At 55.7% G+C, this 21,886-nt stretch overlaps 1 protein-coding gene across 3 annotated transcripts; it reads left to right on the top strand.

Moving 5' to 3' along the window:
* The first annotated feature begins 274 nt into the window (after positions 1 to 274).
* Positions 275 to 20,472, top strand: TGFB1 (transforming growth factor beta 1). 3 transcript variants are annotated; one of them, XM_012760739.2, is made up of 7 exons: positions 275 to 1,570; positions 4,389 to 4,549; positions 5,953 to 6,070; positions 7,852 to 7,929; positions 8,079 to 8,229; positions 14,216 to 14,369; positions 14,894 to 17,653. In XM_012760739.2, exons 1-7 carry the CDS (start codon positions 1,216 to 1,218, stop codon positions 15,050 to 15,052), a joined length of 1,176 nt encoding a protein of 391 aa, XP_012616193.1. In that variant the 5' UTR covers positions 275 to 1,215; the 3' UTR covers positions 15,053 to 17,653. The 3 variants fall into 3 exon arrangements, with proteins under 3 accessions (XP_012616193.1, XP_012616194.1, XP_075849224.1); XM_012760740.2 differs by having other exon boundaries at positions 277 to 1,570; positions 8,082 to 8,229; positions 14,894 to 17,652; XM_075993109.1 differs by lacking the exon at positions 14,894 to 17,653 and adding an exon at positions 20,158 to 20,472 and having other exon boundaries at positions 280 to 1,570.
* The last annotated feature ends 1,414 nt before the right edge of the window (positions 20,473 to 21,886 follow it).

Below are 21,886 nucleotides of genomic sequence, written 5' to 3'. Positions count from 1 at the left end.
CATCCTCTGACAGCCCTGCCCGACAGGTCCTCATGCTCTCGGTGGGTGACCCCACACCGCCCCGTGCCACCGTGCATCTCCTTCACCCGTTTTGGTAGTGCTCCGCCGCCAGGAGGCAGCACCCCGTGTGTGGGGCGGAGCCGGGGTGCCCGCCCCCTTTCCCCCAGGGCTGAAGGGACCCCCCTCGGAGCCCGCCCACGGGAGAAGAGGAAGGTGGCCCCGCTCCCCCATGCCCTCCCCCTGGGGGCCGCCCCCGCCCCGCGCGCTTCCTGGGTGGGGCCCGGGGCGCCTTCAAAACCCCCCGCCGACCCAGCCGGTCCCGCCACCGCCGCCGCCGCCGCCCTTCGCGCCCCGGGCCGTCCCCTCCCACCTCCCTCCGCAGATCTGCCAGCCAGCGAGGGCCCCGGCCGGGGGTAGGGGGGACGCCCCCTCCGGGGCACCCCCCTCCCGCTCTGAGCCGCCCGCGGGGCCGGCCCGGCCCGGAGCGGAGGAAGGAGCCGCCGAGGAGCAGCCCGAGGCCCCAGAGTCTGAAACGAGCCGCCGCCGCCCCCGCCGCCGCCGCCACTGCGGGGAGGAGGGGGAGGAGGAGCGGGAGGAGGGACGAGTTGGTTGGGAGAAGAGGAAAAAACTTCTGAGACTTTTCCGCTGCCGCTGGGAGCCGGAGGCGCGGGGACCGCTTGGCGCGGCGCTGCCCCGCGAGGAGGCAGGACTTGAGGACCCCAGACTGTCCCCCCTTCACCACCTCGGACGCGTGCTCCCTTCCTGCCCCCTGCCCGGCGGCCCCCAGGCGCCCCCATTCCGGACCAGCCCTCAGGAGCCGCAAACCCGGCCTCCAGCGAAGACTTTCCCCCAGACCTCGGGCGCACCCCCTGCGCGCCGCCTCCCCCTAGCCTGTCTCCCGAGCCCCTGCGCATCCCAGGACCCTTTCTCCTCCGGGAGACGGAGCTCCCTCAGACCTGCCACAGCGCCCCTGTTCAAGACCACCCACCTTCTGGCACCAGGTCTCGCTCATCTGCCTTCCTGCCGTGGGGTAGTGAGACACCCGGGCCAGAGCCTCCCCTCCACCCGTGCTCCTTTTCCCCGAGGGCCTCAACTTTCCCCCGAGGGCCTCCTACCTTTCCCCGGGAGACCTCCCAGCCCCTGCAGGGGCGGGGCCTCCCCCTCGCACCGGCCCAGTTCGCCTTCTCGGCAGTGCCAGGGGGCGCCGCCTCCCCCATGCCGCCCTCCGGGCTGCGGCTACTGCCGCTGCTGCTACCGCTGCTGTGGCTGCTAGTGCTGGCGCCAGGCCGGCCGGCCGCGGGACTGTCCACCTGCAAGACCGTCGACATGGAGCTGGTGAAGCGGAAGCGCATCGAGGCCATCCGCGGGCAGATCCTGTCCAAGCTGCGGCTCGCCAGCCCCCCGAGCCAGGGGGAGGTGCCGCCCGGCCCGCTGCCCGAGGCCGTGCTCGCGCTGTACAACAGCACCCGCGACCGGGTGGCCGGGGAGAGCGCGGAGCCCGAGCCCGAGCCCGAGACGGACTACTACGCCAAGGAGGTCACCCGCGTGCTAATGGTGGAAACCAAAAACAGTGAGCTCGGAGGGGCAGGGGAGCCAGGAGGGGCGCCCCCAGGGGGCGCCGGAGCGCAGGGGTCCCGGGGAGGAAATTACTGGCTGGGGAAACTGACCCAAGGAAGAGGACCCCCCGGGGGCTCCGGGAACGTGGGGCGGGGGTGTCCTAAAGACGGTGGCGTTGAGCTCTCTGCTCCCCAGGGTCTGGTCTTGGAGAGGTGGAGATAGCGAACGAAGTGGGCGACAGGAACCTGCGGGGCCGCGCGGGGCAATGGGGGGGAGGTTCTCCTCCGGGGCCGTTAAGTGCGGGGGTCGTGGGGTGGGGGCTGCAGACAGGGGAGCCTGGTGTGAGAGCCGCGAAGCCCCCAGCATCGGGAAAGGAGAGGCAGCGGGGACAGCTGAGCTCCAGGGGCGAGGCAGAAAGACTGAAGACAGAAAGGCCAGCTGAAGCCAGCCCCGGAGGTGCCAGGAAGGTGGAGGGTGGACCCACTTCCAGGGGCGCGTGGAACGCGCGGGGTTGAGTCGTGGAAACTGGGTGGAGTGTGTCAATGCGGGGGGAAAGGGACGCGGGGTGGTTGGGAGGAGGAGGCTGGCGGACCCAGGAGTGCGCAGGGGATAAGGAGGTGTCGTGGGTGTCTCGCACGTTGGGTCACGAAGGGGTCTACCAAGAGTGGAGACAAGCGTGGGAAGGGGGGACCCGGGAAGGGGTCGGAGGACAGATACACAATGTCACCCCCGCCGTGAGCGGCGAACCCCCACTCGCCGCAGTAAGCAAGGGAGTGGGCTGTGGGGAGTCGGGCCGCAGGGAGCGCCCCACCAGACCGAGGTGAGAAAGCCCCACGTGGATGCCACGCGCGGGAGGAGGAGCCTGCAATTCTAGAAGGGGGAAGGAGGCCCCCGCTGATCTCAACGCTGGCAGGCTGGACCCCAAAGTCACAGTTCCTCTCGAGGAGGCTGGGGAAGCCCCAGCGTCCGGCCGCCTCGCCCTACTCCCCTCCCTTTCCTTCCCGTGCCCCGGGGGGCGGGGATCGCGCGGCCTGGGGCGAGACGGGGCAGGTCGGGTCCCCGCCCTCCCGGCCGCGTCGCCTCCCGCTCTCCTCACCCCAGCTATGGGCGGGGCTGCCCCTGGGCCGCCCCCTCGGCGCCCACGCGGGGACCCAGGCATCCCGCGTGGCCCCTGAGCCTTGGGGCAGACCCCCAGGTTTCACGTTCCCCTGGGCGGCGGACTCGCGCGTCCCTGGCCCCTTCCTGTGCCAGCTTGCGGCTCCAGCCAAATGCCGCCTCCTCCCCACCCACATCTCAGACTCGCCTTCTTTTCCGTCCTTTCACCTTCGTCGTAAAGGTCTCTTCAACACCGACACCTCCGGTCCTCATCTGCCCCCCAAACGTTCATGTCTCTCTTGCACGTGTCTCTCCATTCTCATCGTCTGTCCCCTTTAGTCTCTCTGTCCGCGTCGGGGTCTCCCTGTTTCTGTCTCTCCCTTTCTCTTTTTCTCCTCCACATCTCCTCCCGGTGTCTCCCTCGGCCATCTCTCCGCCTGTCCCTCAGGGCAGCACCCTCCGACCTGCCCCTTCCTCCTTCCTCTCTCCCTATCTGTCTCCCCAGCCAAGGCTCTGCCCTCCCTAGGGGTTTGCTGGGTAAACCGCACACCCTCCCCCCAAGCATAGCGCTTACAGGGGGGAGGCAGGGAGCCTGGCCTGGCTGGGCGAGGGGGAAGGGGGGCCACAGGAAGGGTTTCCTCTCATCCCAGTCTCCACATTGTCACACCCCCACTGTAGGAGGCCCCAACATTTGCCAGTAGATCCAGGAGTTCATGGCCTCCCCTGGCATCCCCAGCTCCCAACTTCCCCTAAGCTAGAAAACACTTAATTTTTTTCCCCCCCATGCCTACCTGGAATGACCTTCACCTTTAAACAGCTGGAGGAAAGAATAATACTAATAATGAGACATTAGTAGGGAGGCAGGGTCGCCTAGGGTCAGGAACACCCTCTCTGGGACCAGACTGCCTGAGTCTGAATTGCAGTCTGCAGCTTCCTAGCTATGTGACCTTGGCGTAAATGACTTAATCCCTTTGTGCCTCAGTTTCTCTACCTATTAAATGGATGTAATAATAGCACGAGATTGTTGGGAGGTTTAAATGTCCTTGTGTTTGTAAAGTACTTTGAGGAACATCTGGGAAGCAGCGCTCTTTACCGTACACGCTGCTGAGCGGCCAGTGGGTGCAGACGGCGACATGCCCTTTCCCTGCATCGTCTCGCCCATTTTACTATAATCCCGGAATTGCTTCTTGGCTTCCAGATGAGGATCTGGCTCAGAGAGAGGAGTTCACTTGCGCAAGGTTACCCAGCGCTTCAGTTAGGAGCGATTGGGTGAGCTTGTAGGGAGCTTAATGTTATTGCTGTTTCTCAAAGAAAAACAGGAAACTGAGGTTCAAAGAGAGGGTATGAACTGCCCAAGGTCGTGAGTCTCAGAGGCAGCAGAGGTACTGTCTGATCCCAAAGCCCATGCCCTTGACCCTTGCTCTGCAATTTAACTTGCATTTGAGGCTCCAAGCCCCGGGGAGGCCTGAGCAAACAGGGTGGCCTCCCTCGGTGCCATGAGGCTGGGTGGACACTTGACAAATGACGCTTCCCAAGAGAGAGAAGGGCGGTTAGGATTCGCTTTACAGTGGAGGAAACGGACCCAGAGGGAGGGTCCCACAGCCAAAAAATGTCAGAGTCGGCCTCCAACCCAGAGCTGTCAGCCCCAGAACTCGTGCTGTTAGACTTGGCGTGGGCCAGCTCACCCCACCCTTGCCAACCCCCTGACACCCTTTCTTTCCGCTCCTCCCACTCAGAAATCTATGACCAATACAAGGATAGCCCGCACAGCATATACATGTTCTTCAACACATCAGAGCTCCGAGAAGCGGTGCCCGATCCCGTGCTGCTTTCCAGAGCAGAGCTTCGCCTCCTGAGGCTCAAGTTAAAAGTGGAGCAGCACGTTGAACTCTATCAGGTGGGTCCCTGGGCCACAGAGGGCTGAGCTGTGGCTGGGGGCGGAGAGCAGAGCCCAGGCGTCCTCAAGCTACGTCCCGTGGGCCACATGCCGCCCGTCTAGGTCATTTATCCAACCCACCTGATGTTTTTGCTGCCCCTGCCTGTCCTGCTTAGCAGGCGACTCGTCCCGGGCCCACAGTGCGTACTCTCCAACTGTCTGAGGGACACTGAACTGGCCCCTGGTTAAAAAGATTGAGGACCCCTGGCACAGCCCATAAAAGAATCCTAGGGCTCTTTTAAACGTTCAGACTCTTTGCAGCCTTGGAGGTGAAGCCCTCGAAGGCTGGACTTTTAGGAGTCAGACTTGTTAAGAACACAGGACCCTTGAGAGCTGGAATCTCTGAAAAGGTTGGAAGCCCTAGAGCCAGTCTGTCCAATATGGTAACCACGAGTCACACTGAACTTGATTACAATTTAAATTGATTAAAATTAAATTTAAAAGTTCAATTCCTCGGTCTCACTGGCCATATTTGAAGTGCCCGGTCGGTAGTCGCATGTGGTTACCAGCTGCTATTTTGGACATGGCAGATAAAGAACATTTCCAGAAAGTTCTTTTGGACACCACTGCTCCAGAAGATACGGAGTCTTTGGGAGGACTGGGGCCTCCGGAAGGGCTGGAGTCTAGAAGATTATGTGACCTAGAATCCATGTCATATGGATGGTAGATTTTAGACTCTCGCAGAGAGAGAGCTTTGTCTAATATTAGCTTAGCTTCTTGGAGTCTAGCGAATCCAGCTGTATTTTGTAGCCTCTGGAGTGTTATATCTGGCCCCAGGGGTTCATGGGACATGGATATTGGGTGTCTGTAACATCTAGGCGTGTTGTTGCATGTCAGACTTCTGGGTTTGTAGAACCTTAGTCTTCTAGAACTTTTCGGGCTTATTAAATGTGGAATTTCGGGAATATTATCAAACATTAGAGTTATAAAGTGATCTCTGACCCAAGCCCTTAAAAAGTTACTGATGCTGAGAATTTGGGTTGTCACACTTGCTGAATGATATGCTCAGAAAACCCCAGAAAGTTAGCAGTGGAATCTTAGCACTGTGGGTCATCCAAGCTGAAAGGGGCTCGGCATTCCACCAAGCAGGAAGCCGGCTGGACAAGGAAGGAAAGTGCCCTTAGCCCCTCCTGGAGTCAGGGCTGAGGCTGAGCCATCTCCAGGTGACTTGGTCCCAGGCTAGGCTCTGTCTACGCCTCTCCTGTCAGGGGTCCTGGGGGGGAGAATGGGTCCTGCAGGGCCCATGGTGTGGATGGCTAGAAGCCTGTTTTGGGGAGCGGATGGGGTGAGGGGTCCAGTTAGTGTATGTGGAGGTCATGGCCGCATCCGCCCGCTGTCTCTCTGCCCCATTCATCATCCTCCAGAAATACAGCAACAATTCCTGGCGCTACCTCAGCAACCGGTTGCTGGCCCCCAGCGACACGCCGGAGTGGCTGTCTTTTGATGTCACTGGAGTTGTGCGGCAGTGGTTGAGCCACGAAGGTGAGGATTGCTCTTCTGCCCCACACCTGTTTCTCAGTGGGGTCGGCCCCATGGTTTGTCCTGGGGTCACCTTGCCTAGCCTCCCTGTCCCATATCGGTGCCAAAGTGCTGAGGCCTGGCTCTCCTCCCTGACACTCAAACCCGAGTGGTTAATTGCTGAGTCTGTTAATGGGTAATCCATTTCCTGAGCATCTACTCTCTGCCTTGCTCTGAGCTGAGTGATGCTGGGGACACAGCAAGGACAACAGCCCCATCCCTGCCCACATGGAGCTCATCATGGTCCACTGGGTGGGGAAAGTGGGGAAAGGAGCCACTGGGATGGGGAGCCCAAAGGAGGTGCCTGACCCAGCCTGGAATCAGGAAGGGCTTCCTGGAAGAGGGGACATCTGAGCTGATATCTGAGGGATGAGTGGACCAGTCTGGAAAAGAAGGGGTAAGAGTACTCTGGGCAAAGGGAACACCAAACACCCTAAGCCACCCTAAGGGAGAGCCTGACACATTTGACCCATCCAGGAGATGACTATGTCTGTCCTGTCCCTGCCTGAGTCCATGGTGGTGCCCATCTCTGCCTTACCGCCCTCTCATTCGTGCATTCATTCAGTAAATGCCAGCTGGTTCCTGCTCTGTGCTTGGCCCTGCACTAGGTGATGTTGGGGACATCGTGGTAACCCTCAGTCCTGCCCTCACAGTCACTTCTGGACACCTGGGAGATCCTGCCAAAGGCCTGTCCGGCAGTGACAACCTAGGATGATCAAGGCTGGGGTGGGGGAGGTACAGGCAGAGGGGCCAGAGCCAGGAGGGGGCAGGCACGCAGGAGGGGGCAGGCCCTAAGTGCTGTTGGGAGCCCAGAGAAGGCATCAGACTCCTTCGGGCAGTCCCGGAGAGCTTGCTGGAGGGAGGGTGACTGTGTTGAGACTCCCAGAATAAGTAGCAGTCTGGCCAGGTCAAAAGACGGGGAGTAGGAAGCAGGTGGGCACTAAGAGGAGGGGCCTGGGCCATCGGAACAAAGGTCTGGAAGGATCTCATCCGCCTCGGTCAGTGCCGAGTCCCGAGCACACAGCACGGGACCTTCTTGGAGTCTAGCGAATCCCGCTGTATTTTGTAGCCTCTGGAGTGTTATATCCGGCAGGAGCTTAGAAAATACCAATCGCTCATTCATTCAAGAACCACTTACTCTGCACCTGCCGCGTGGGAAAGTGCCCAGGCTTAGACATGGGTCCCAGCCTACGCTGTGCCACCTGTGTGACCCTGGGCAAGTCACTTCCTCTCTGTGTGCTCCAGTGTGGGGAGTCTGGGTGAGGATTCGCGGAGATAATGCGCATAGAGTGTTTAGAACAGGGCCTCCTCCTCGCACCCAGTCCGCCCTAGTCCACCGTACTCTGTGTTTGGTTGCTTGTTTTTGAGACTCCGAGCCAGACCCCTGGTGGGGAGCAAAAATAAAACAAGGATCCCAGCCGCTGTGCATCCTGCTTTCTGTTGAGAACAAGGAGAGAAGTAAATAGCCACACACGAATGTCAGGGAGGGTCTGCTCCACGCTCCATGGAGAAAACAAAAGGAGGTTGTAGCCAGGGAAGGCGGTATATCCTGGAGGGCCTCTCTGAGGAGGTGACGCTTGATCTGGGACCCGAAGGAGGAGAAGAAGCCAGCAGAACAAAGAATTGGAGCAAGAGTGGGCAGAGTTGGGGGTTGGGAGGAAGGAGCCCCTTTCCTTCCTCTTCCCCCCCCCAGAAGCTGGGTGAACTGTGACTTCAGACCCGCTTCCCTGTCCCCACTCCCGCAGGGAAAATGGAGGGCTTTCGCCTTAGCGCCCACTGCTCCTGTGACAGCAAAGATAACACACTTCAAGTGGACATCAATGGTGAGGCCACTTCCCTGGCCATGCCCCGCAGTGATCGTGTGCGTGCGTGCGTGCTTGTGTGTGTGTGTTCCCATCCGCCTCCCTGTCCCGCTGAGCTATCCCTCTGAGAGTGTGTGTCTGTCCCTCACCCCCCGACTCCCAAACCAAAGCAGGGTTCAGTTCCAGCCGCCGAGGTGACCTGGCCACCATTCACGGCATGAACCGGCCCTTCCTGCTCCTCATGGCCACCCCCCTGGAGAGGGCCCAGCACCTGCACAGCTCCCGGCACCGCCGAGCCCTGGACACCAACTACTGCTTCAGGTGAACTTGGTAGCCTTTGACCGAGGCCTTCCAGGCTTGGGGCTCGACTGCTGTTTGCCGAGTAGGTGCTAAGGGTTGGACACACGGCTGGCCCTGTGCTTGGGCTGAGCGACCCCTTTAGCCTGGAGGGCTCAGGGGAAAAGGTCCAAGACTGAGGATGCTGGAATGTGGGAACTGGGAGTCCTATAATGTTGGGATTACGTTGCTTTTTTGCTGGAGCGTTGGAATCAGAGAATATTAGAATGTTGACCACCAAGAATGTTGGAATTCAAAGTTGAAAGGTCAGCACATTGGATTCCTAAATTGCTGGCGGTTTGCGGTTCTAGAATGTTGGAATTCCAGAATGCTGGAATTCAGTGTTAATTATTGAAAGCAGCAATGTTCAGATCCTAGAATTTGGGAATGGAGAATTGGAAGATTGCCTGTGTTGGATTTCTATAGCATTGGCAGATTGTAGACTCCAGCGTTGGCAGGTTGGTCTCCTAGAATATTGGGCTCCGAAGGGTGGAATGAAGTATTGAAATATCGGCGTCCACAAACATTGGAGCTGGAGAAAGCCAGGATATTGTTATCCTAGAATGTTGGGACCCAGTGTTGGAATGTTAGAACCTTAGAATGCTGCGAGTTTAGAAAGTGACAGCTTGGACGTCTTGAGTGATGTGCTCAGAATTGTGGAATGTTGGAATGCAGCATTGGAATACTGGAATTCAGGAATGCCAAGATCCTCAAGAGTTAGAAAGTGGGAATCCTAGAAAGTTGCAAATGCTGTCAGAACGTTAGAATCTTAAGATGCTAGAATATTGTAATCTAAAAGAGTTGAATGTTGTATTCCTAGAAAGTTGAAATTCAGAGTTTGAAGGTTGTTCATTGAGAATGATAATCCAACCTCATTCCTCCCCTGCTTAAAATATTTCGGGGGTGCTCCTGGGCTTTGTTACCGTGCCTGTCCCCTGCTGGGAAGTCAGCCTTGGTCTCCAGCTGCTTCACCGCCAGATCTTACAACCTCAGTGCAGCAACCCTGTGAATGAATGAATTGAAGTCTTGAGCACCAATAGCTGCTCACATTGAAAAGAAAGACAGACAGCAGCCTTGTGAGCCTCCGTAGGGAGGGACCCAAGGTCGACTTGCCAAAAAATCAAAACCTGAATCTGAATAGGGCTGTACATCCAACCAATTTTCTAGAAATACAGGGACAGAGAAACACGTTAAGCAATAACACAAGGCTGCAGTTAGCAAAATCCAGATTGTGGGAAATCTGACCCAGTTTCTTCAACAAATACAATGCAAAGAAGGGTCAACATATAGTTGACCTTTGAACAACATGGGGGGTTAGGGGTGCTGACCCCTTGCACAGAAATCCACATATAACTTTTGACTCCTTGAAAACTTAACTACTCATTAAGGCTGTTGACCGGAAGCCTTGCCAATAACACAAACATCAATTAGCACATATTTTGTATGTTTTCTGTATTATATACTGTATTCTTACAATAAAGTATGCTAGAGAAAAGAAAATGTTATTAAGGCTGGGCGTGGTGGCTCAGGCCTGTAATCCTAACACTCTGGGAGGCCGAGGCGGGAAGATCGCTTGAGGTCAGGAGTTCGAGACCAGCCTGAGTAAGAGCGAGACCCCGTCTCTACTCAAAATAGAAAAAATTAGCCGGGTGTGGTGGTGCACGCCTGTAGTCCCAGCTACTCGGGAGGCCGAGGCAAGAGGACCGCTTGAGGTTGCAGCGAGGTATGATGACACCACTGCACTCTACCCAGGCGATGTTGCTAAGAAAATCATAAGGACAGAAAATGTATTCATTAAGTGGAAGAGGGTCATCGTAAAGGTCTTTATCCTCATCATCTTCACGTTGAGCAGGCTGAGGAGGAAGGAGGGCGGTTGCTGTGTCAGCGGTGGCAGACGCAGGTCCATGTAGACCTGAGTTTCTATGATGTTCAAGGGCCAACTGTCTATGTCTATCTACACAGAAGGGGAGAGAGAGAGATTTTTAAAAAGAAACCTGAGAGACAACCAATTATGATGTCGTCTTTATTGGAACTTTTACTTGGATCTTTATTTATTTATTTATTATTTATTTTTATTATTTATTACTTATTTATTATTATTATTATTTGAGACAGAGTCTCACTTTTTGCTGCCTAGCCTAGAGTGAGTGCCATGGTGTCAGCCTAGCTCACAGCAACCTCAAACTCCTGGGCTCAAGCGATCCTTCTGCCTCAGCCTCCCAAGTAGCTGGGACTACAGGCATGTGCCACCATGTCCGGCTAATTTTTTCTATATATATTAGTTGGCCAATTAATTTCTTTCTATTTATAGCAGAGACGGGGTCTTGCTCTTGCTCAGGCTGGTTTCGAACTCCTGAACTCAAACGATCTGCCCGCCTCGGCCTCCTAGAGAGCTAGGATTACAGGCATGAGCCACCGCGCCCGGCCTGGATCTTTATTTATATGGACCTTTCTTTTTAAAAAAAGCCGTTTATGTGACACTTGGGGAAATGTGAATTCTTACTAGATATTTGACAATAGCAAGGAATTATTGTAAATTTTTCTTTTACGTGGCATTTTGTTTACGTTTTAAAATAGTCTTTCCTGGTTTTTCTAGAGGAAAAAAGAAAACATAATAAAAATAAATAGTCGGCCAGGCACAGTCGCTCATGCCTGTAATCCTAGCACTCTGGGAGGCTGAGGCGGGTGGATTGTTCAAGGTCAGGAGTTCGAAACCAGCCTGAGCAAGAGCGAGACCCCGTCTCTACTATAAAAAGAAAGAAATTAATTGGCCAACTGATATATAGAGAAAAAATTAGCTGGGCATGGTGGCATATGCCTGTAGTCCCACCTTCTCGGGAGGCTGAGGCAGGAGGATCACTTGAGCCCAGGAGTTGGAGGTTGCTGTGAGCTAGGCTGACGCCACGGCACTCACTCTAGCCTGGGCAACAAAGTGAGACTCTGTCTCAAAAAAATAAATAAATAAATAAAATAAATAGTCTTCATTTTCTTAGAGATGCATACCGAAGCACGTATGGATGAGACGATGTGGCAGGTGGCATGTGCTTCTAAAGGGTCCAGTGTTGGCCAGGTGCGGTGGCTCATGCCTGTAATCCTGAGCAAGAGCGAGACCCTGTCTCTACCATAAATACAAAGAAATTAATTGGCCAACTAATATATAGAAAAAATTAGCCGGGCATGGTGGCGCATGCCTGTAGTCCCTGGTACTCGGGAGGCTGAGGCAGGAGGATCGCCTGAGCCCAGGAGTTTGAGGTTGCTATGAGCTAGGCTGACGCCACGGTACTCTAGCCCGGGCAACAGAGTGAGACTCTGTCTCAAAAAAAAGAAAAAAAATTATTCTTGGACCTCGGTAAACAACACCGTATTTGATCCAGTAGTTTCTGCCTCTTTGAATAGATAGGGAAACTGAGGCCCAGCGAAATGGGGAGGGGACCAGGCTGAGTTCACAGGGATCTTAGTTTTCTGACTCCCTCCTAGGAGTTCTGTGGCTCTTGGGAATGCTTTATCTTAGCCCCAGGAGATCCTGTGTCATTGCCTCTTCCTCCTCTGTTTGAAGTGACACGGTCACCCTGGGCAGATGGGGTCATGGGCTGCAGGCTGTCACAGGCTGTGAGCCTGGCCCCGCTGAGCTATGAGCGAGTGGGCAACATTGCTCCCTTCTCTGAGACTCGGTTTCTTCATTCTTCAAAGGGGAAGAATAATAAGGCTTGCCTTGCCATCTTTTGAAATGAATCGATTCATTCTCTTTGGATTACTTTTTGAGCAGGTAAATAGATACACATGGACCAACCCCAGAGAGGAAACTCAGAGACCCTCTAGCCCTGACCCCTAGCCCCTCTCTGAAGATGCGGCCACTTTTGTCATATTTGTGTCTTATTATATTATCTTCCAATCCTTGTACATGTAACAAAATTTGGACTATACTGGACCTGCACCTTTGTATAGTGTTTCTTTCGCATGTCAGGAACATGGAATATAAAGTGCTCTTTTTAGCTAAGGTCTCAGGCATGGTCCCCCGGTCTAGCACGTAAAATGCCCCACTTCCTTTCGGATAAGCAGAAGCCTGGCTCTGGGCTAAGGAGGACTGGCCTTTGGATCCAAGCATGGGACAGAGAACTTGAGTCCAGAATGGTAGAGTCTCTTTTCTTTTCTTTCTTTCTTTCTTTCTTTCTTTCTTTCTTTCTTTCTTTCTTTCTTTCTTTCTTTCTTTCTTTCTTTCTTTCTTTCTTTCTTTCTTTCTTTCTTTCTTTCTTCTTCCTTCCTTCCTTCCTTCCTTCCTTCCTTCCTTCCTTCCTTCCTTCCTTTTTCTTTCTTTCTTCTTTCTTTCTTTCTTTCTTTCTTTCTTTCTTTCTTTCTTTCTTTCTTTCTTTCTTTCTTTTCTTGACAGAGTCTGGCTAGAGTTCAGTGGTGTCATTGTAGCTCACTGCAACCTCCAATTCTTGGGCTCAGGTGATCTTCTTGCCTCAACCTCTTGAGTAGCTGGGACTACAGGCGCTCACCACCATGCCCAGCTGTTTTTCTATTTTTAGTGGAGACTGGGTCTCGCTCTTGCTCAGGCTGGTCTCGAACTCTTGAGCTCAAGAGATCCTCTTGCCTCGGCCTCCCAGAGTGCTAGGATTACAGGCGTGAGCCACCATGTCCAGCCAATGGTAGAGTCTTACACACCAGTATTCTCCAGCTTGAATTTTAAAAACATAATATATTAATCAATTAATTTATACATCCAGCATTTGCTGAGTGCCTGCTGTATGCCAGGCACTGGTGATACACTAGGGGACAAAAGAGACAAAAATGCCCGTCCTCAGAAGAAGACAGATCATCTAATAAAATAACAGTTCTAAGAAGGAAAATAAATCAGAAGAAGGGGTCAGAAAGAAATATATATTGGGAACAATTATTTTTCCTATGCTCATTTAAATTGTTTTATTATGGGAAATTTCCAGTGCATACAAAAGCAGCGAGGATAACACAGTGAATGCCCATGCACTCTCATGCAGGGTCAGCAGTTACCAAGGTCCTGCCCTATTTCAAATGCAGACACTTTTACGTTTCCCTGCATAACTGCAATGCTGTGTTGTCCTGAATGGAATTCATAGACATTTGGATTGATATTTTGGACAGGATGGCCCAGAAAGGTGTCTCTGAGGGGGTGACATTCCTTTGTGCAACTGATAGTTGCTGAGCAGCTACTGCATGCCGGGCACTGTTTTAGGAGTTAAGGATATTTGAGCCACGGTATAAATGAAGCGAAGGAACAAGCCAGAGTGGATCTCTGTGGGAATAGCAAGCCAGGCGGAGGGAACAGCAAGTGCAAAGGCCCTGAGGTAGGACTGTGTTTGAGGAGCAGACAGGACGCCAGTGTGGCAGGAGTGGAGTGGGGGTGGGTGCGAGAGGGAGTTGAGATCACTCAGATCCGGTAGCACCCTGTAGCTCCTGGTGAGGATTTGGGCATTTGCTGTGAGTGAGATGGAGCCGTGTTCTGAGCAGAGGAGTGCCGTGACAGTCTATAACGTGTGGCCCTGGAGGGCAGGGGTTTTTGTCTGTTTTGTTTGTGCTCTGTCCCCAGTAGATCCGAGGTCGGCACACAGTAGTTCAGTAAACATTGGTTGCACAGATAGAACATGTCAGTATACATGGAGCTGCATTATTTTTATGTTCCAGTGTGTGGGTGTTCCGTGATTTGTTTATTTGGCTGTAGATGTTGGCTTCTTACCGGCTTAAGCATTGCATTAGATAAAGTTTATTACAAGGCTCTTAGCACAGTGCTCATCTAGAGGAAGCGCTTGATCCGTGTTAGTGATTATCATTACCATTACTGTTGTTATTATCACAGGGGGTGCAAGGAAGACCCAGGTGGACACGGGGCTGGGGGGAAACCTAGGGGGACACACCTACCCAGGGAGAAGGGGCACAGCCTGCCCCTGCGGTGGCAGCCCCTGGCTGCTCCTGACCCCTGTCCTCCTGCCCACAGCTCCACAGAGAAGAACTGCTGCGTGCGGCAGCTGTACATCGACTTCCGCAAGGACCTGGGCTGGAAGTGGATCCACGAGCCCAAGGGCTACCACGCCAACTTCTGCCTGGGGCCCTGCCCCTACATCTGGAGTCTAGACACTCAGTACAGTAAGGTGCGTCTGGCCTACGGGCCAGGGGAGCAAGGACCGGGGAAGAGGAGAGAGAGAGTAAAAATCAGAAAGGAGCTGGCAGGATGGAGATGGGGTGGGAACGGGAACGAATAAACGTGGGAGAGAGGCAGGAAGCTGGAGACAGGGTCTGAGCAGGGGGAGATGAGATTTGGAAGACACAGCCAAAGTAACAGGGACGTGGTGAAGGGGAGAGAAGAGAAAGAGGGACATGGAAGAAGCAAGGCATGGAGAGACAGAGAGAGGAGGCAGGACACGACTCACAGGCAGCAACAGGAAGATGGAAGGAGAGAGATAAAGACTGAGATTCACAGGTCAAGAGTTGAAAATGGGGAGAGACAGATTGAGAAAGAATAAGTTAAGATAGATGGAGATGGGGAGAAACACAGTCTGGGAGAGGCTGGTGGGGTAGGGGCACGCGGGTGGGGGTAGGGTGGAGCCTTCCTGCCCGACCCCCAGCTCTGCGAGAGCCCTGGCGACCCTGACCCCGCCCGCCCGGCCACCCGCAGGTCCTGGCCCTGTACAACCAGCACAACCCGGGCGCGTCGGCGGCGCCGTGCTGCGTGCCGCAGGCGCTGGAGCCGCTGCCCATCGTGTACTACGTGGGCCGCAAGCCCAAGGTGGAGCAGCTGTCCAACATGATCGTGCGCTCCTGCAAGTGCAGCTGAGGCCCCGCCCCCGCCCCGGCCCGGCAGGCCCGGCCCCGCCCCCGGCCCCGCCCCCACGGGGGCTGTATTTAAGGACACCCGCGCCCCAAGCCCACCTGAGGGGCTCATTAAAGGTGGAGAGAGGACTGGGAGTCTCTGTGTCATTGGGCGCCTGACTGGGGGTCTCCCTCCCTGGTATCCTGCCGACTCCTGCCCCATCTCTCCCCTCCGCTGCCTCCTGTCTCCACATCCCAGAAACCCTGAGCTCATGTTATGCTCTGAGGACTCCTGTAGGCGCAGGGGACCAGTGGTGACCACTGCTGTAGTTAGAGCTACTTATTGAGCACCTGCCCACTGTTCTAAGTGCCTTGTATTAATGACCTCATTTAATCACCATAACTCATTTAATCACAGTCTGAGATACAGGGACTCTGGTAACACCCATTTTAAAGGAGAGGAAACCGAAGAGAATAGTTCCTGCCCACCAGAAACCTACTTTGTGTATAGGGGGGAAACCATAAGAAATAGTAGTTCAGTGGCAAGTGGCATGTAGACAGCTGTCATCAAGCAGGATGGCATGAGAAAGAGAGATGGCTTTGGGGAGGAAGGGATTCTCAAAGGTAGCATTTGAGACTTAAGGAAGCCAAGAGGCAGCCTGGGAGGGATTAGGGAAAAGTGTTCTTAGTAAAATGAGGACCAAAGCAAAGACCTGGAATATTGATGGCCTTGGGGTGCGCTCTACAGTGAAGAAAGAGGCCAGCGTGGTTGGAAGAGAATGAGCAAGGAAGGGTATTGGGAGCTCAGTCAGATCATAACCCTTGCAGGCCAGAGATTTATCACAGTTCCACATGCCAGGTAGTATGTTGTCTCTACTAGTGCACGACATACTCCCCACAACCCAACAGAGCAGGGGTTGGCAAACTTATCATCACTCTTGCGCCAGTTCCGGCCCGCTGCCCATTTTTGTAAATAAAGTTTTATTGGAACACAGCCACGCTCATTTGTTTACATATTGTCTATGGCTGTTGTAGTGCTATAGTGGCAGAGTTGAGTAGAGAGCGTATACAAAGTCAAAAATATTTACTATCTGGTCCTTTATAGAAAAAGGTTGGCTGACCCCTGCTATAGAGACTATCTGATAGATATAGGTGGGGATACTGAGGCACAGAGAGGTTACTTGTTAAGTTCACACAGCTAGTAAGTGGCAGAGCTGGGATTCAAATGCAGGCAGCTTTAATTGAGGGTCCATTTAAGTGACTCCTACGCTGGTACTTTTACCCAGATCACATTAGGTGTGTGAGACCCTGCGAGAACTTGCACTCTGAGCGAGATAGCGGCCATGGCTGGGTTCTGAACAGAGAAGGGCCATGGTGCCCTAGGAGCTCAGAGGCTTCACCCTTTGGCAAATGGCTGAGAGTAGACAGACATGTCAGAGTGAAGGTGACTACAAGGCCACCAGTTATCCAGGCAAGAAGTGACAGTAGCCTGAGCCACAGTGGGTTTCCTTCCGCTGTCTTCACTTCTTCCCATCTGCTGTGGTCTTGCTTGTGAATTTTCTCCTTCTTCCTCTTGCTCCTGCCTGCCTGTTTCCCCTCTTCCAGGTTTCAGTTCTCCCTGCCTCTCTTTCCTGCCATTCTCAGGCCTGGGCCCCTTGATTTGCTCCCCCCGCCCAGGGATTGTCCTGGGAGGGAGGACCGTGTCCGAGCTGAGGTCCTTTCCCTGTGGGCATGAGAGCTGTTGGGGCACTGGGTCTGGGTGATCGGGTCTTGGACCCCTCGCAGCTTAGCCCAAGGGTAGAAATGTGGTGCCTCCCCTTGTCCCAGGTCTGGGAGAGTGAGGATGGGTGGGATGGGTGAGGAGCAGGACGAGTTCACTGGCTCCAACAGGCAGAGACACAAGCAAGGACACAGTGACATGGACATGTAATCGATGCAGCCCCATGAGGATATGGCACTCGAACACGTGCACATACACACACACACACACACTCATCCAGAGGTTGAAGTGTGGACAGTGTCCCACAACTACACAAACACATTCACCTCTCACACCCCCAGTGGACACACAGGGACTCCTGCAGGACCCATGACACATGGACTGTGTCATTTGGCAGGAGCCACAGCCCACATATACAGATACAAATAGAGAAATTGTCACCCCATCACATAAACACAGCCCATTCTTGGAACTTCACTGGGACATAACAGGAGCAGGGACTTCCACGGTGACACGTCAAAACACAGTCATACAAATGTATTCCATAGGGTCATGGTCACAGCCACCGCACACCAGACACTGATTCAGACAGTCGCTGTCACGCACAAACACACATCACAGCATCGGAACCCCATCAGGAAACAGAATCACCAGCAGTTACACAGATGTCCTCCATGGGGTCACGGTCACAAATAGACGGTGTGGGTGCACATGGACAGACCTGTCACAGTCCTGCCCACACACACAGGTTCCACACGTCACAGTCACACAGACTGCCAGGCGGTAACCACTCCGTTTGACATCTCAACCCGCCTCCCACACTCCAGCCTGGGGAGTCCCACAGGGCCCCACAAACTGCAGCGACCTCGTCACACCCAGACACACTGTCACACCCAGGGTCCCAGACGAGCAGGCACACCCCCAGGGCGACAGACGAGGCCCGCACACGCCAGGCCCCAGCTCGTGCCTCGCCCGGGCCTGAGGACAAGTAGCGGCCACACACTCGCGGTGCGGTCTGCCCGCGCCACCACGCCCTCGTGACACACCCCGCCCACCTGCCGGGCTGCCCGGGAGCTGGCGCGGCCCCGAGGGCGGGGCGGGGAATCTGTGGGCTCAGCACCTTCCCGGGCCGCGTGCGCGCTGCCCCTGCCCTGCCACCCTGGCACCCCGGCCCGAGGGGCGGTTCGGCCCAGTCGGGACAAGTCCGCCCCCGCCCGCAGCCCACCCAGGGCCAGGGCAGGGGTTGGGGCGCCCTGCCCCGCCCCCGCCTCTGCGGGCAGCCGGGCCTCGGCGGGAAGTCGTGGGGGGAGCCCGGGTTCCGGCTGGAGCCCCCGCTTCCTGTATGACCCCCCCAGGGCAGGAAGCGGGCTGGGGGAGGCCAGCTCAGGCCTTCCTGCCCCCTCCCCCAGATGGGGGGAGGGTGGTTACCATGGAAAAGAGGGATGGATGGAGGAGAGGGGAAGGGAGACAGAGGGGAGCGGAGAAAGCCCCTTCCCCCCTAAATCTCTGGGCCAAAGTGTTGTGTGTTTCCAACCTGAATTTATGTGTTCGGGACCTTTTCTTGTGCGTGTGAGTTTGCAAGCTTTGTGCTGCGAGTTCTGTGTAGCATGAGAGTTCCGGGGGCCTTGGAAGGGATGGTGGTGTCGACGTGTGCGCGCGTCCCCAGCACGTGCTCAAGTCCTCGTGTTTGTGGCTTGCTGCATTTCTGGGGTGTGCCTCTGCGTTTTGTATTTCTGCCGCCCAGGCTGGTGTATTTTCTGTGAGTTCTGTGTTCTGGCACTGTTTGACTCGGGAAGTCAGTGTTGTCTATGTGCGACATATTGTGTGTCTGAGTTTTTTTCTCAACATCTTCACAGTTTTTCTGGGTGTAAACTTTTGCATTCTCAACAACGTAAGCTTGACTTGAAATGTGGGGTTTATTGCCTATGCTTATGGATCTGGGAGAGCGATGTATTTTTCTAGGAGGGGGCTGTGTATGCGTTTCTTTCAGGCAAGCTGGGTGAGTTTCTGGGTTGTATTTTGTGATCAGTGTGTGTGTCCCTCACAGATGGTGTGCGTCCACGTGGTGTGTCTTCAGCGTGCTTGCTGTGGTTCCCACGCTGTTTGTGTGTGTGAGAGGGCTGTACTTCTGCATGGTATGTCTGTGTGTTCTCAGCCCGTGTGGGTGTCTGAGCAGGTGGCATCCATCCGCATTTTTGTCCCCACATGTGGGCTGGAGACTTCAGTGTGCGAGCAACTGCTCGGGTCTCCTGTCTGCATCACCCCGGAGGGCACTGTGAGTTCTCAGCAGGGTGGGGGTGCCTTCGGGAGCAGCTCTGAGTGCGGGTCTGCCTTGCATGATTGTTTTCAGGAGAGGGGGACAGCTGTGTCCTGTGAAACCGCTGGCATCCCGAGCAACCAGTGCCCACTGGCCTCCGTGCCGCGTGGGAGCTGTGTCTGCGGCGCGTCCCCTTGCCGGCTGGTGCCACGCTGGCTCGGGCTGGCTGCGGAGCGGGCAGCGGGCAGGGCTGGGCAGGGGCTGTGGTGGGCACTGGACTCGCGCCCGGCCTCGGTATAAATATCCCGGCGGCTGTTTGCTGTGTTTACTCGGCCTGGCCCGGGGGCGGCAGCAGCCCAGCAGGTCCTGGGGGCGGGGGTGACCAGGCCACAGCACAGACGTTTCCTTCAGGCCAGACAGGCCAGGCAGCCTCGCTGACCCCGCCAGCCCCCTTTCTAGATAGGGGTGAGGTGGAAACTCCTCATTCTCGGCCCCCTCCCGGGGGCCACCAGTAAGGCTCTGAGCTGGATGTCCCAGCTAGGCTTCCCAGGGTCTGGAGACAGAGGTGGGGACAGGGTCAGGGGAGTGGACCAAGAGACAGAGCAGGGAGAGGGACAGGAAAAATGAGAGCCAACACGGAGCAGGACAGGGCTCCAACAGCAAAAGGGACAGGGAAGCCGGGTTGCCGACAGTGACAGGAGCTCAGAGACGAGACAGAGAGGATAGTCCAGGACACCGAATGGATAAGGTGGGGGGAGAGAAAGTGAGACAGGAGGGGCACAGGAAAAGTGAGGGAGAAGTGGGGCTCAAAGGGAGGGAGGTACACAGTGGCAGGAGACAGAATGAGAAGACAGGCGCCAGAGAAAGGCCCAGAACGAACAAGGAAATGGGGAGGAGCAGGGGAGGACAGCAGGCAGACAGGGACAGAGAAGGGAGGTGGAGAAGCCTCTGGACGAGAGGTGCAGGGAGGCAGCTTTAGCTTTGGCAGGAGGCGCAGAGGTGTCAGACATGGGGGGCGGGGTGGTGGCCAGCAGAGCAGGGCTGGGGCCAGGACAGACGGAGACACGGGGGTGGGGGTGGGGGCCGGATGCCCACAAAGGGGCTCTCCCGGCGGGGCCCTCCCTCCCTGACTCAGCCTCTCCGCCCACCCCAGCCCCAGAAAGGGAACGGGGGAGAGGCGCCTGCCACGGAGGGCCGGCATCTGAGTCTCAGCGGCGACCAGGCACCAGAGGCAGCGACGGGGGTGTGTCTCGCCATCCCTGCAGATCCGTCTCCACCTCTCTTCCTGTCTCCCCTCTAATCCCAGGGCCTGGGACTGGCTCCACCTCTGTCTCAGCTGCAGACACTCCCGTCTTGACCATCTGACTAACCCTAACTCTGACTCAACGGTTGTGTTTCTCATCTTTTCAAAAATATATAACAAACTTATATATGGCAAAGTGTATTATAAACGAATTTAATGACCAAATGATAGACTGGTCTAAAATGTGCATCACTAAGGGCTGATACCTCTACCACGGAAGAGCTCAGGGCACCAACTTAAGTGCCTGAGAGACGAACATCTCTCATCTCTTGCTCTCGTCTTTCCAAATGGCATACCCGGACAGTCCCAGAATCCAGCTGGCTGGACTATCGTGGGCCTCGTTGCTGTGTCCCTGGGAGGTGGGACAGTCACACGGCAGTACCCACTGCACAGGACTGCTGTGCCGGTCGGTGATTCAAGTACCAATGTACACATTGAGATGATCCCGTCACTACTGTGTGTGGGGGGCAGTCCCCAAAGAGATGTCAGCCCCAACATCTAACTCTTCTGAAGTTTCCCCATCCGAGGAAGTCCTGTGTCCCTCCAGCTCTGCGTGGCCCGGTATCTAACAGGCTGGATGGCAGAGTGGTTTCTGGGACCTGGGTTCCCATCTCAGCTCTGCCTCTGATGGCCGAGTGGCCTTGCGTGAGCAACATCTCCTTTCTGGGCCTCTCTGACCCATCTGTGAAGCAGAGCTAAGGGACCCTAGTTCCCGGGGCAGTTTGGAGGATTCAGCTTGGTGTCAGGCACTTTGCTGGGGCCCGGCAGAGGACAGGACTGCTCAGCAGCCAGCACTTTCATTATTTAATAGCTGCTGCGTCTGAACATCCCTCTGCTCTGTCCGGCTCTCACTTTCATGTCTGGCTCCAATCCTGGCTGACCCGAGGGGAGAGCTGAGGCCGGAGGTCAGGAACCAGGGCCCCAGGAGGCAGTTTTGAGGCTCCCTCAGGCTCGGCCAGGGCAGGATGCCACCACTCCATCTCACCAGAGTGAGGGTTCCCCAGGCCCCACCTTGCTGGCTTCTGGCCTGTGCCCTGCCCCCAGTGGCCAGTCTGTGTGTGTCTCCTGCAGGAGCTGGGTGTGGGGGCATGGGAAGGCGGGACGCCTGGGTTCCCACAGGCCAGTGGCTGAGTCACCAGGCGGCCATCTGGCTCCCATTAGCCTAGGGCGGCAGGGGGCTCTGTGGGGCGGGCCCTGTGGCTGGCTGGGGGCAGGGACGCTGGGGCAGGCTGTGTATGTGTGTGTGTGATGACTCAGGACCCATGATAACAGACTGTGCGTATTTGGGGAGTGTAAACAGGAGAGGGAGAGGGAGGTGGAGGAAGTGAAGGAAGGGAAAATTGTGGCTGGGCAGAGGGGGGGTTGGGAGAGCTGGGAGGGGAGCTCCCCCCTTCCTGCACCCCCTCTCTCCATGCCCAGGTTGGCAGGCCCTGTGATCCCCAGTTCTGCTCCTGCTCACCCCAGCCTGGGTCGTGAGGTGGAGGTGGTCACCCCCGTCTCCTCTCTGCCCACGACGCTGCCTTACGCAGCAGTCAGGCTTGGGGGGAGGCGGAAGAAGGGGCCCAGGGTGTGGAGTGGG

This window comes from Microcebus murinus, chromosome 16 (assembly GCF_040939455.1).
Source record: "Microcebus murinus isolate Inina chromosome 16, M.murinus_Inina_mat1.0, whole genome shotgun sequence".
Taxonomy (NCBI): domain Eukaryota; kingdom Metazoa; phylum Chordata; class Mammalia; order Primates; family Cheirogaleidae; genus Microcebus; species Microcebus murinus.
This window is presented reverse-complemented; position numbering and strand designations above follow the sequence as displayed.

Coding starts and splice junctions, on each gene's coding strand:
- TGFB1 (XM_012760739.2), top strand. CDS start 1,216: ATGCCGCCCTCCGGGCTGCGGCTACTGCCGCTGCTGCTACCGCTGCTG. Junction 6,071..7,851: donor GCAGTGGTTGAGCCACGAAG/GTGAGGATTGCT, acceptor CCACTCCCGCAG/GGAAAATGGAGGGCTTTCGC. Junction 14,370..14,893: donor TAGACACTCAGTACAGTAAG/GTGCGTCTGGCC, acceptor GGCCACCCGCAG/GTCCTGGCCCTGTACAACCA.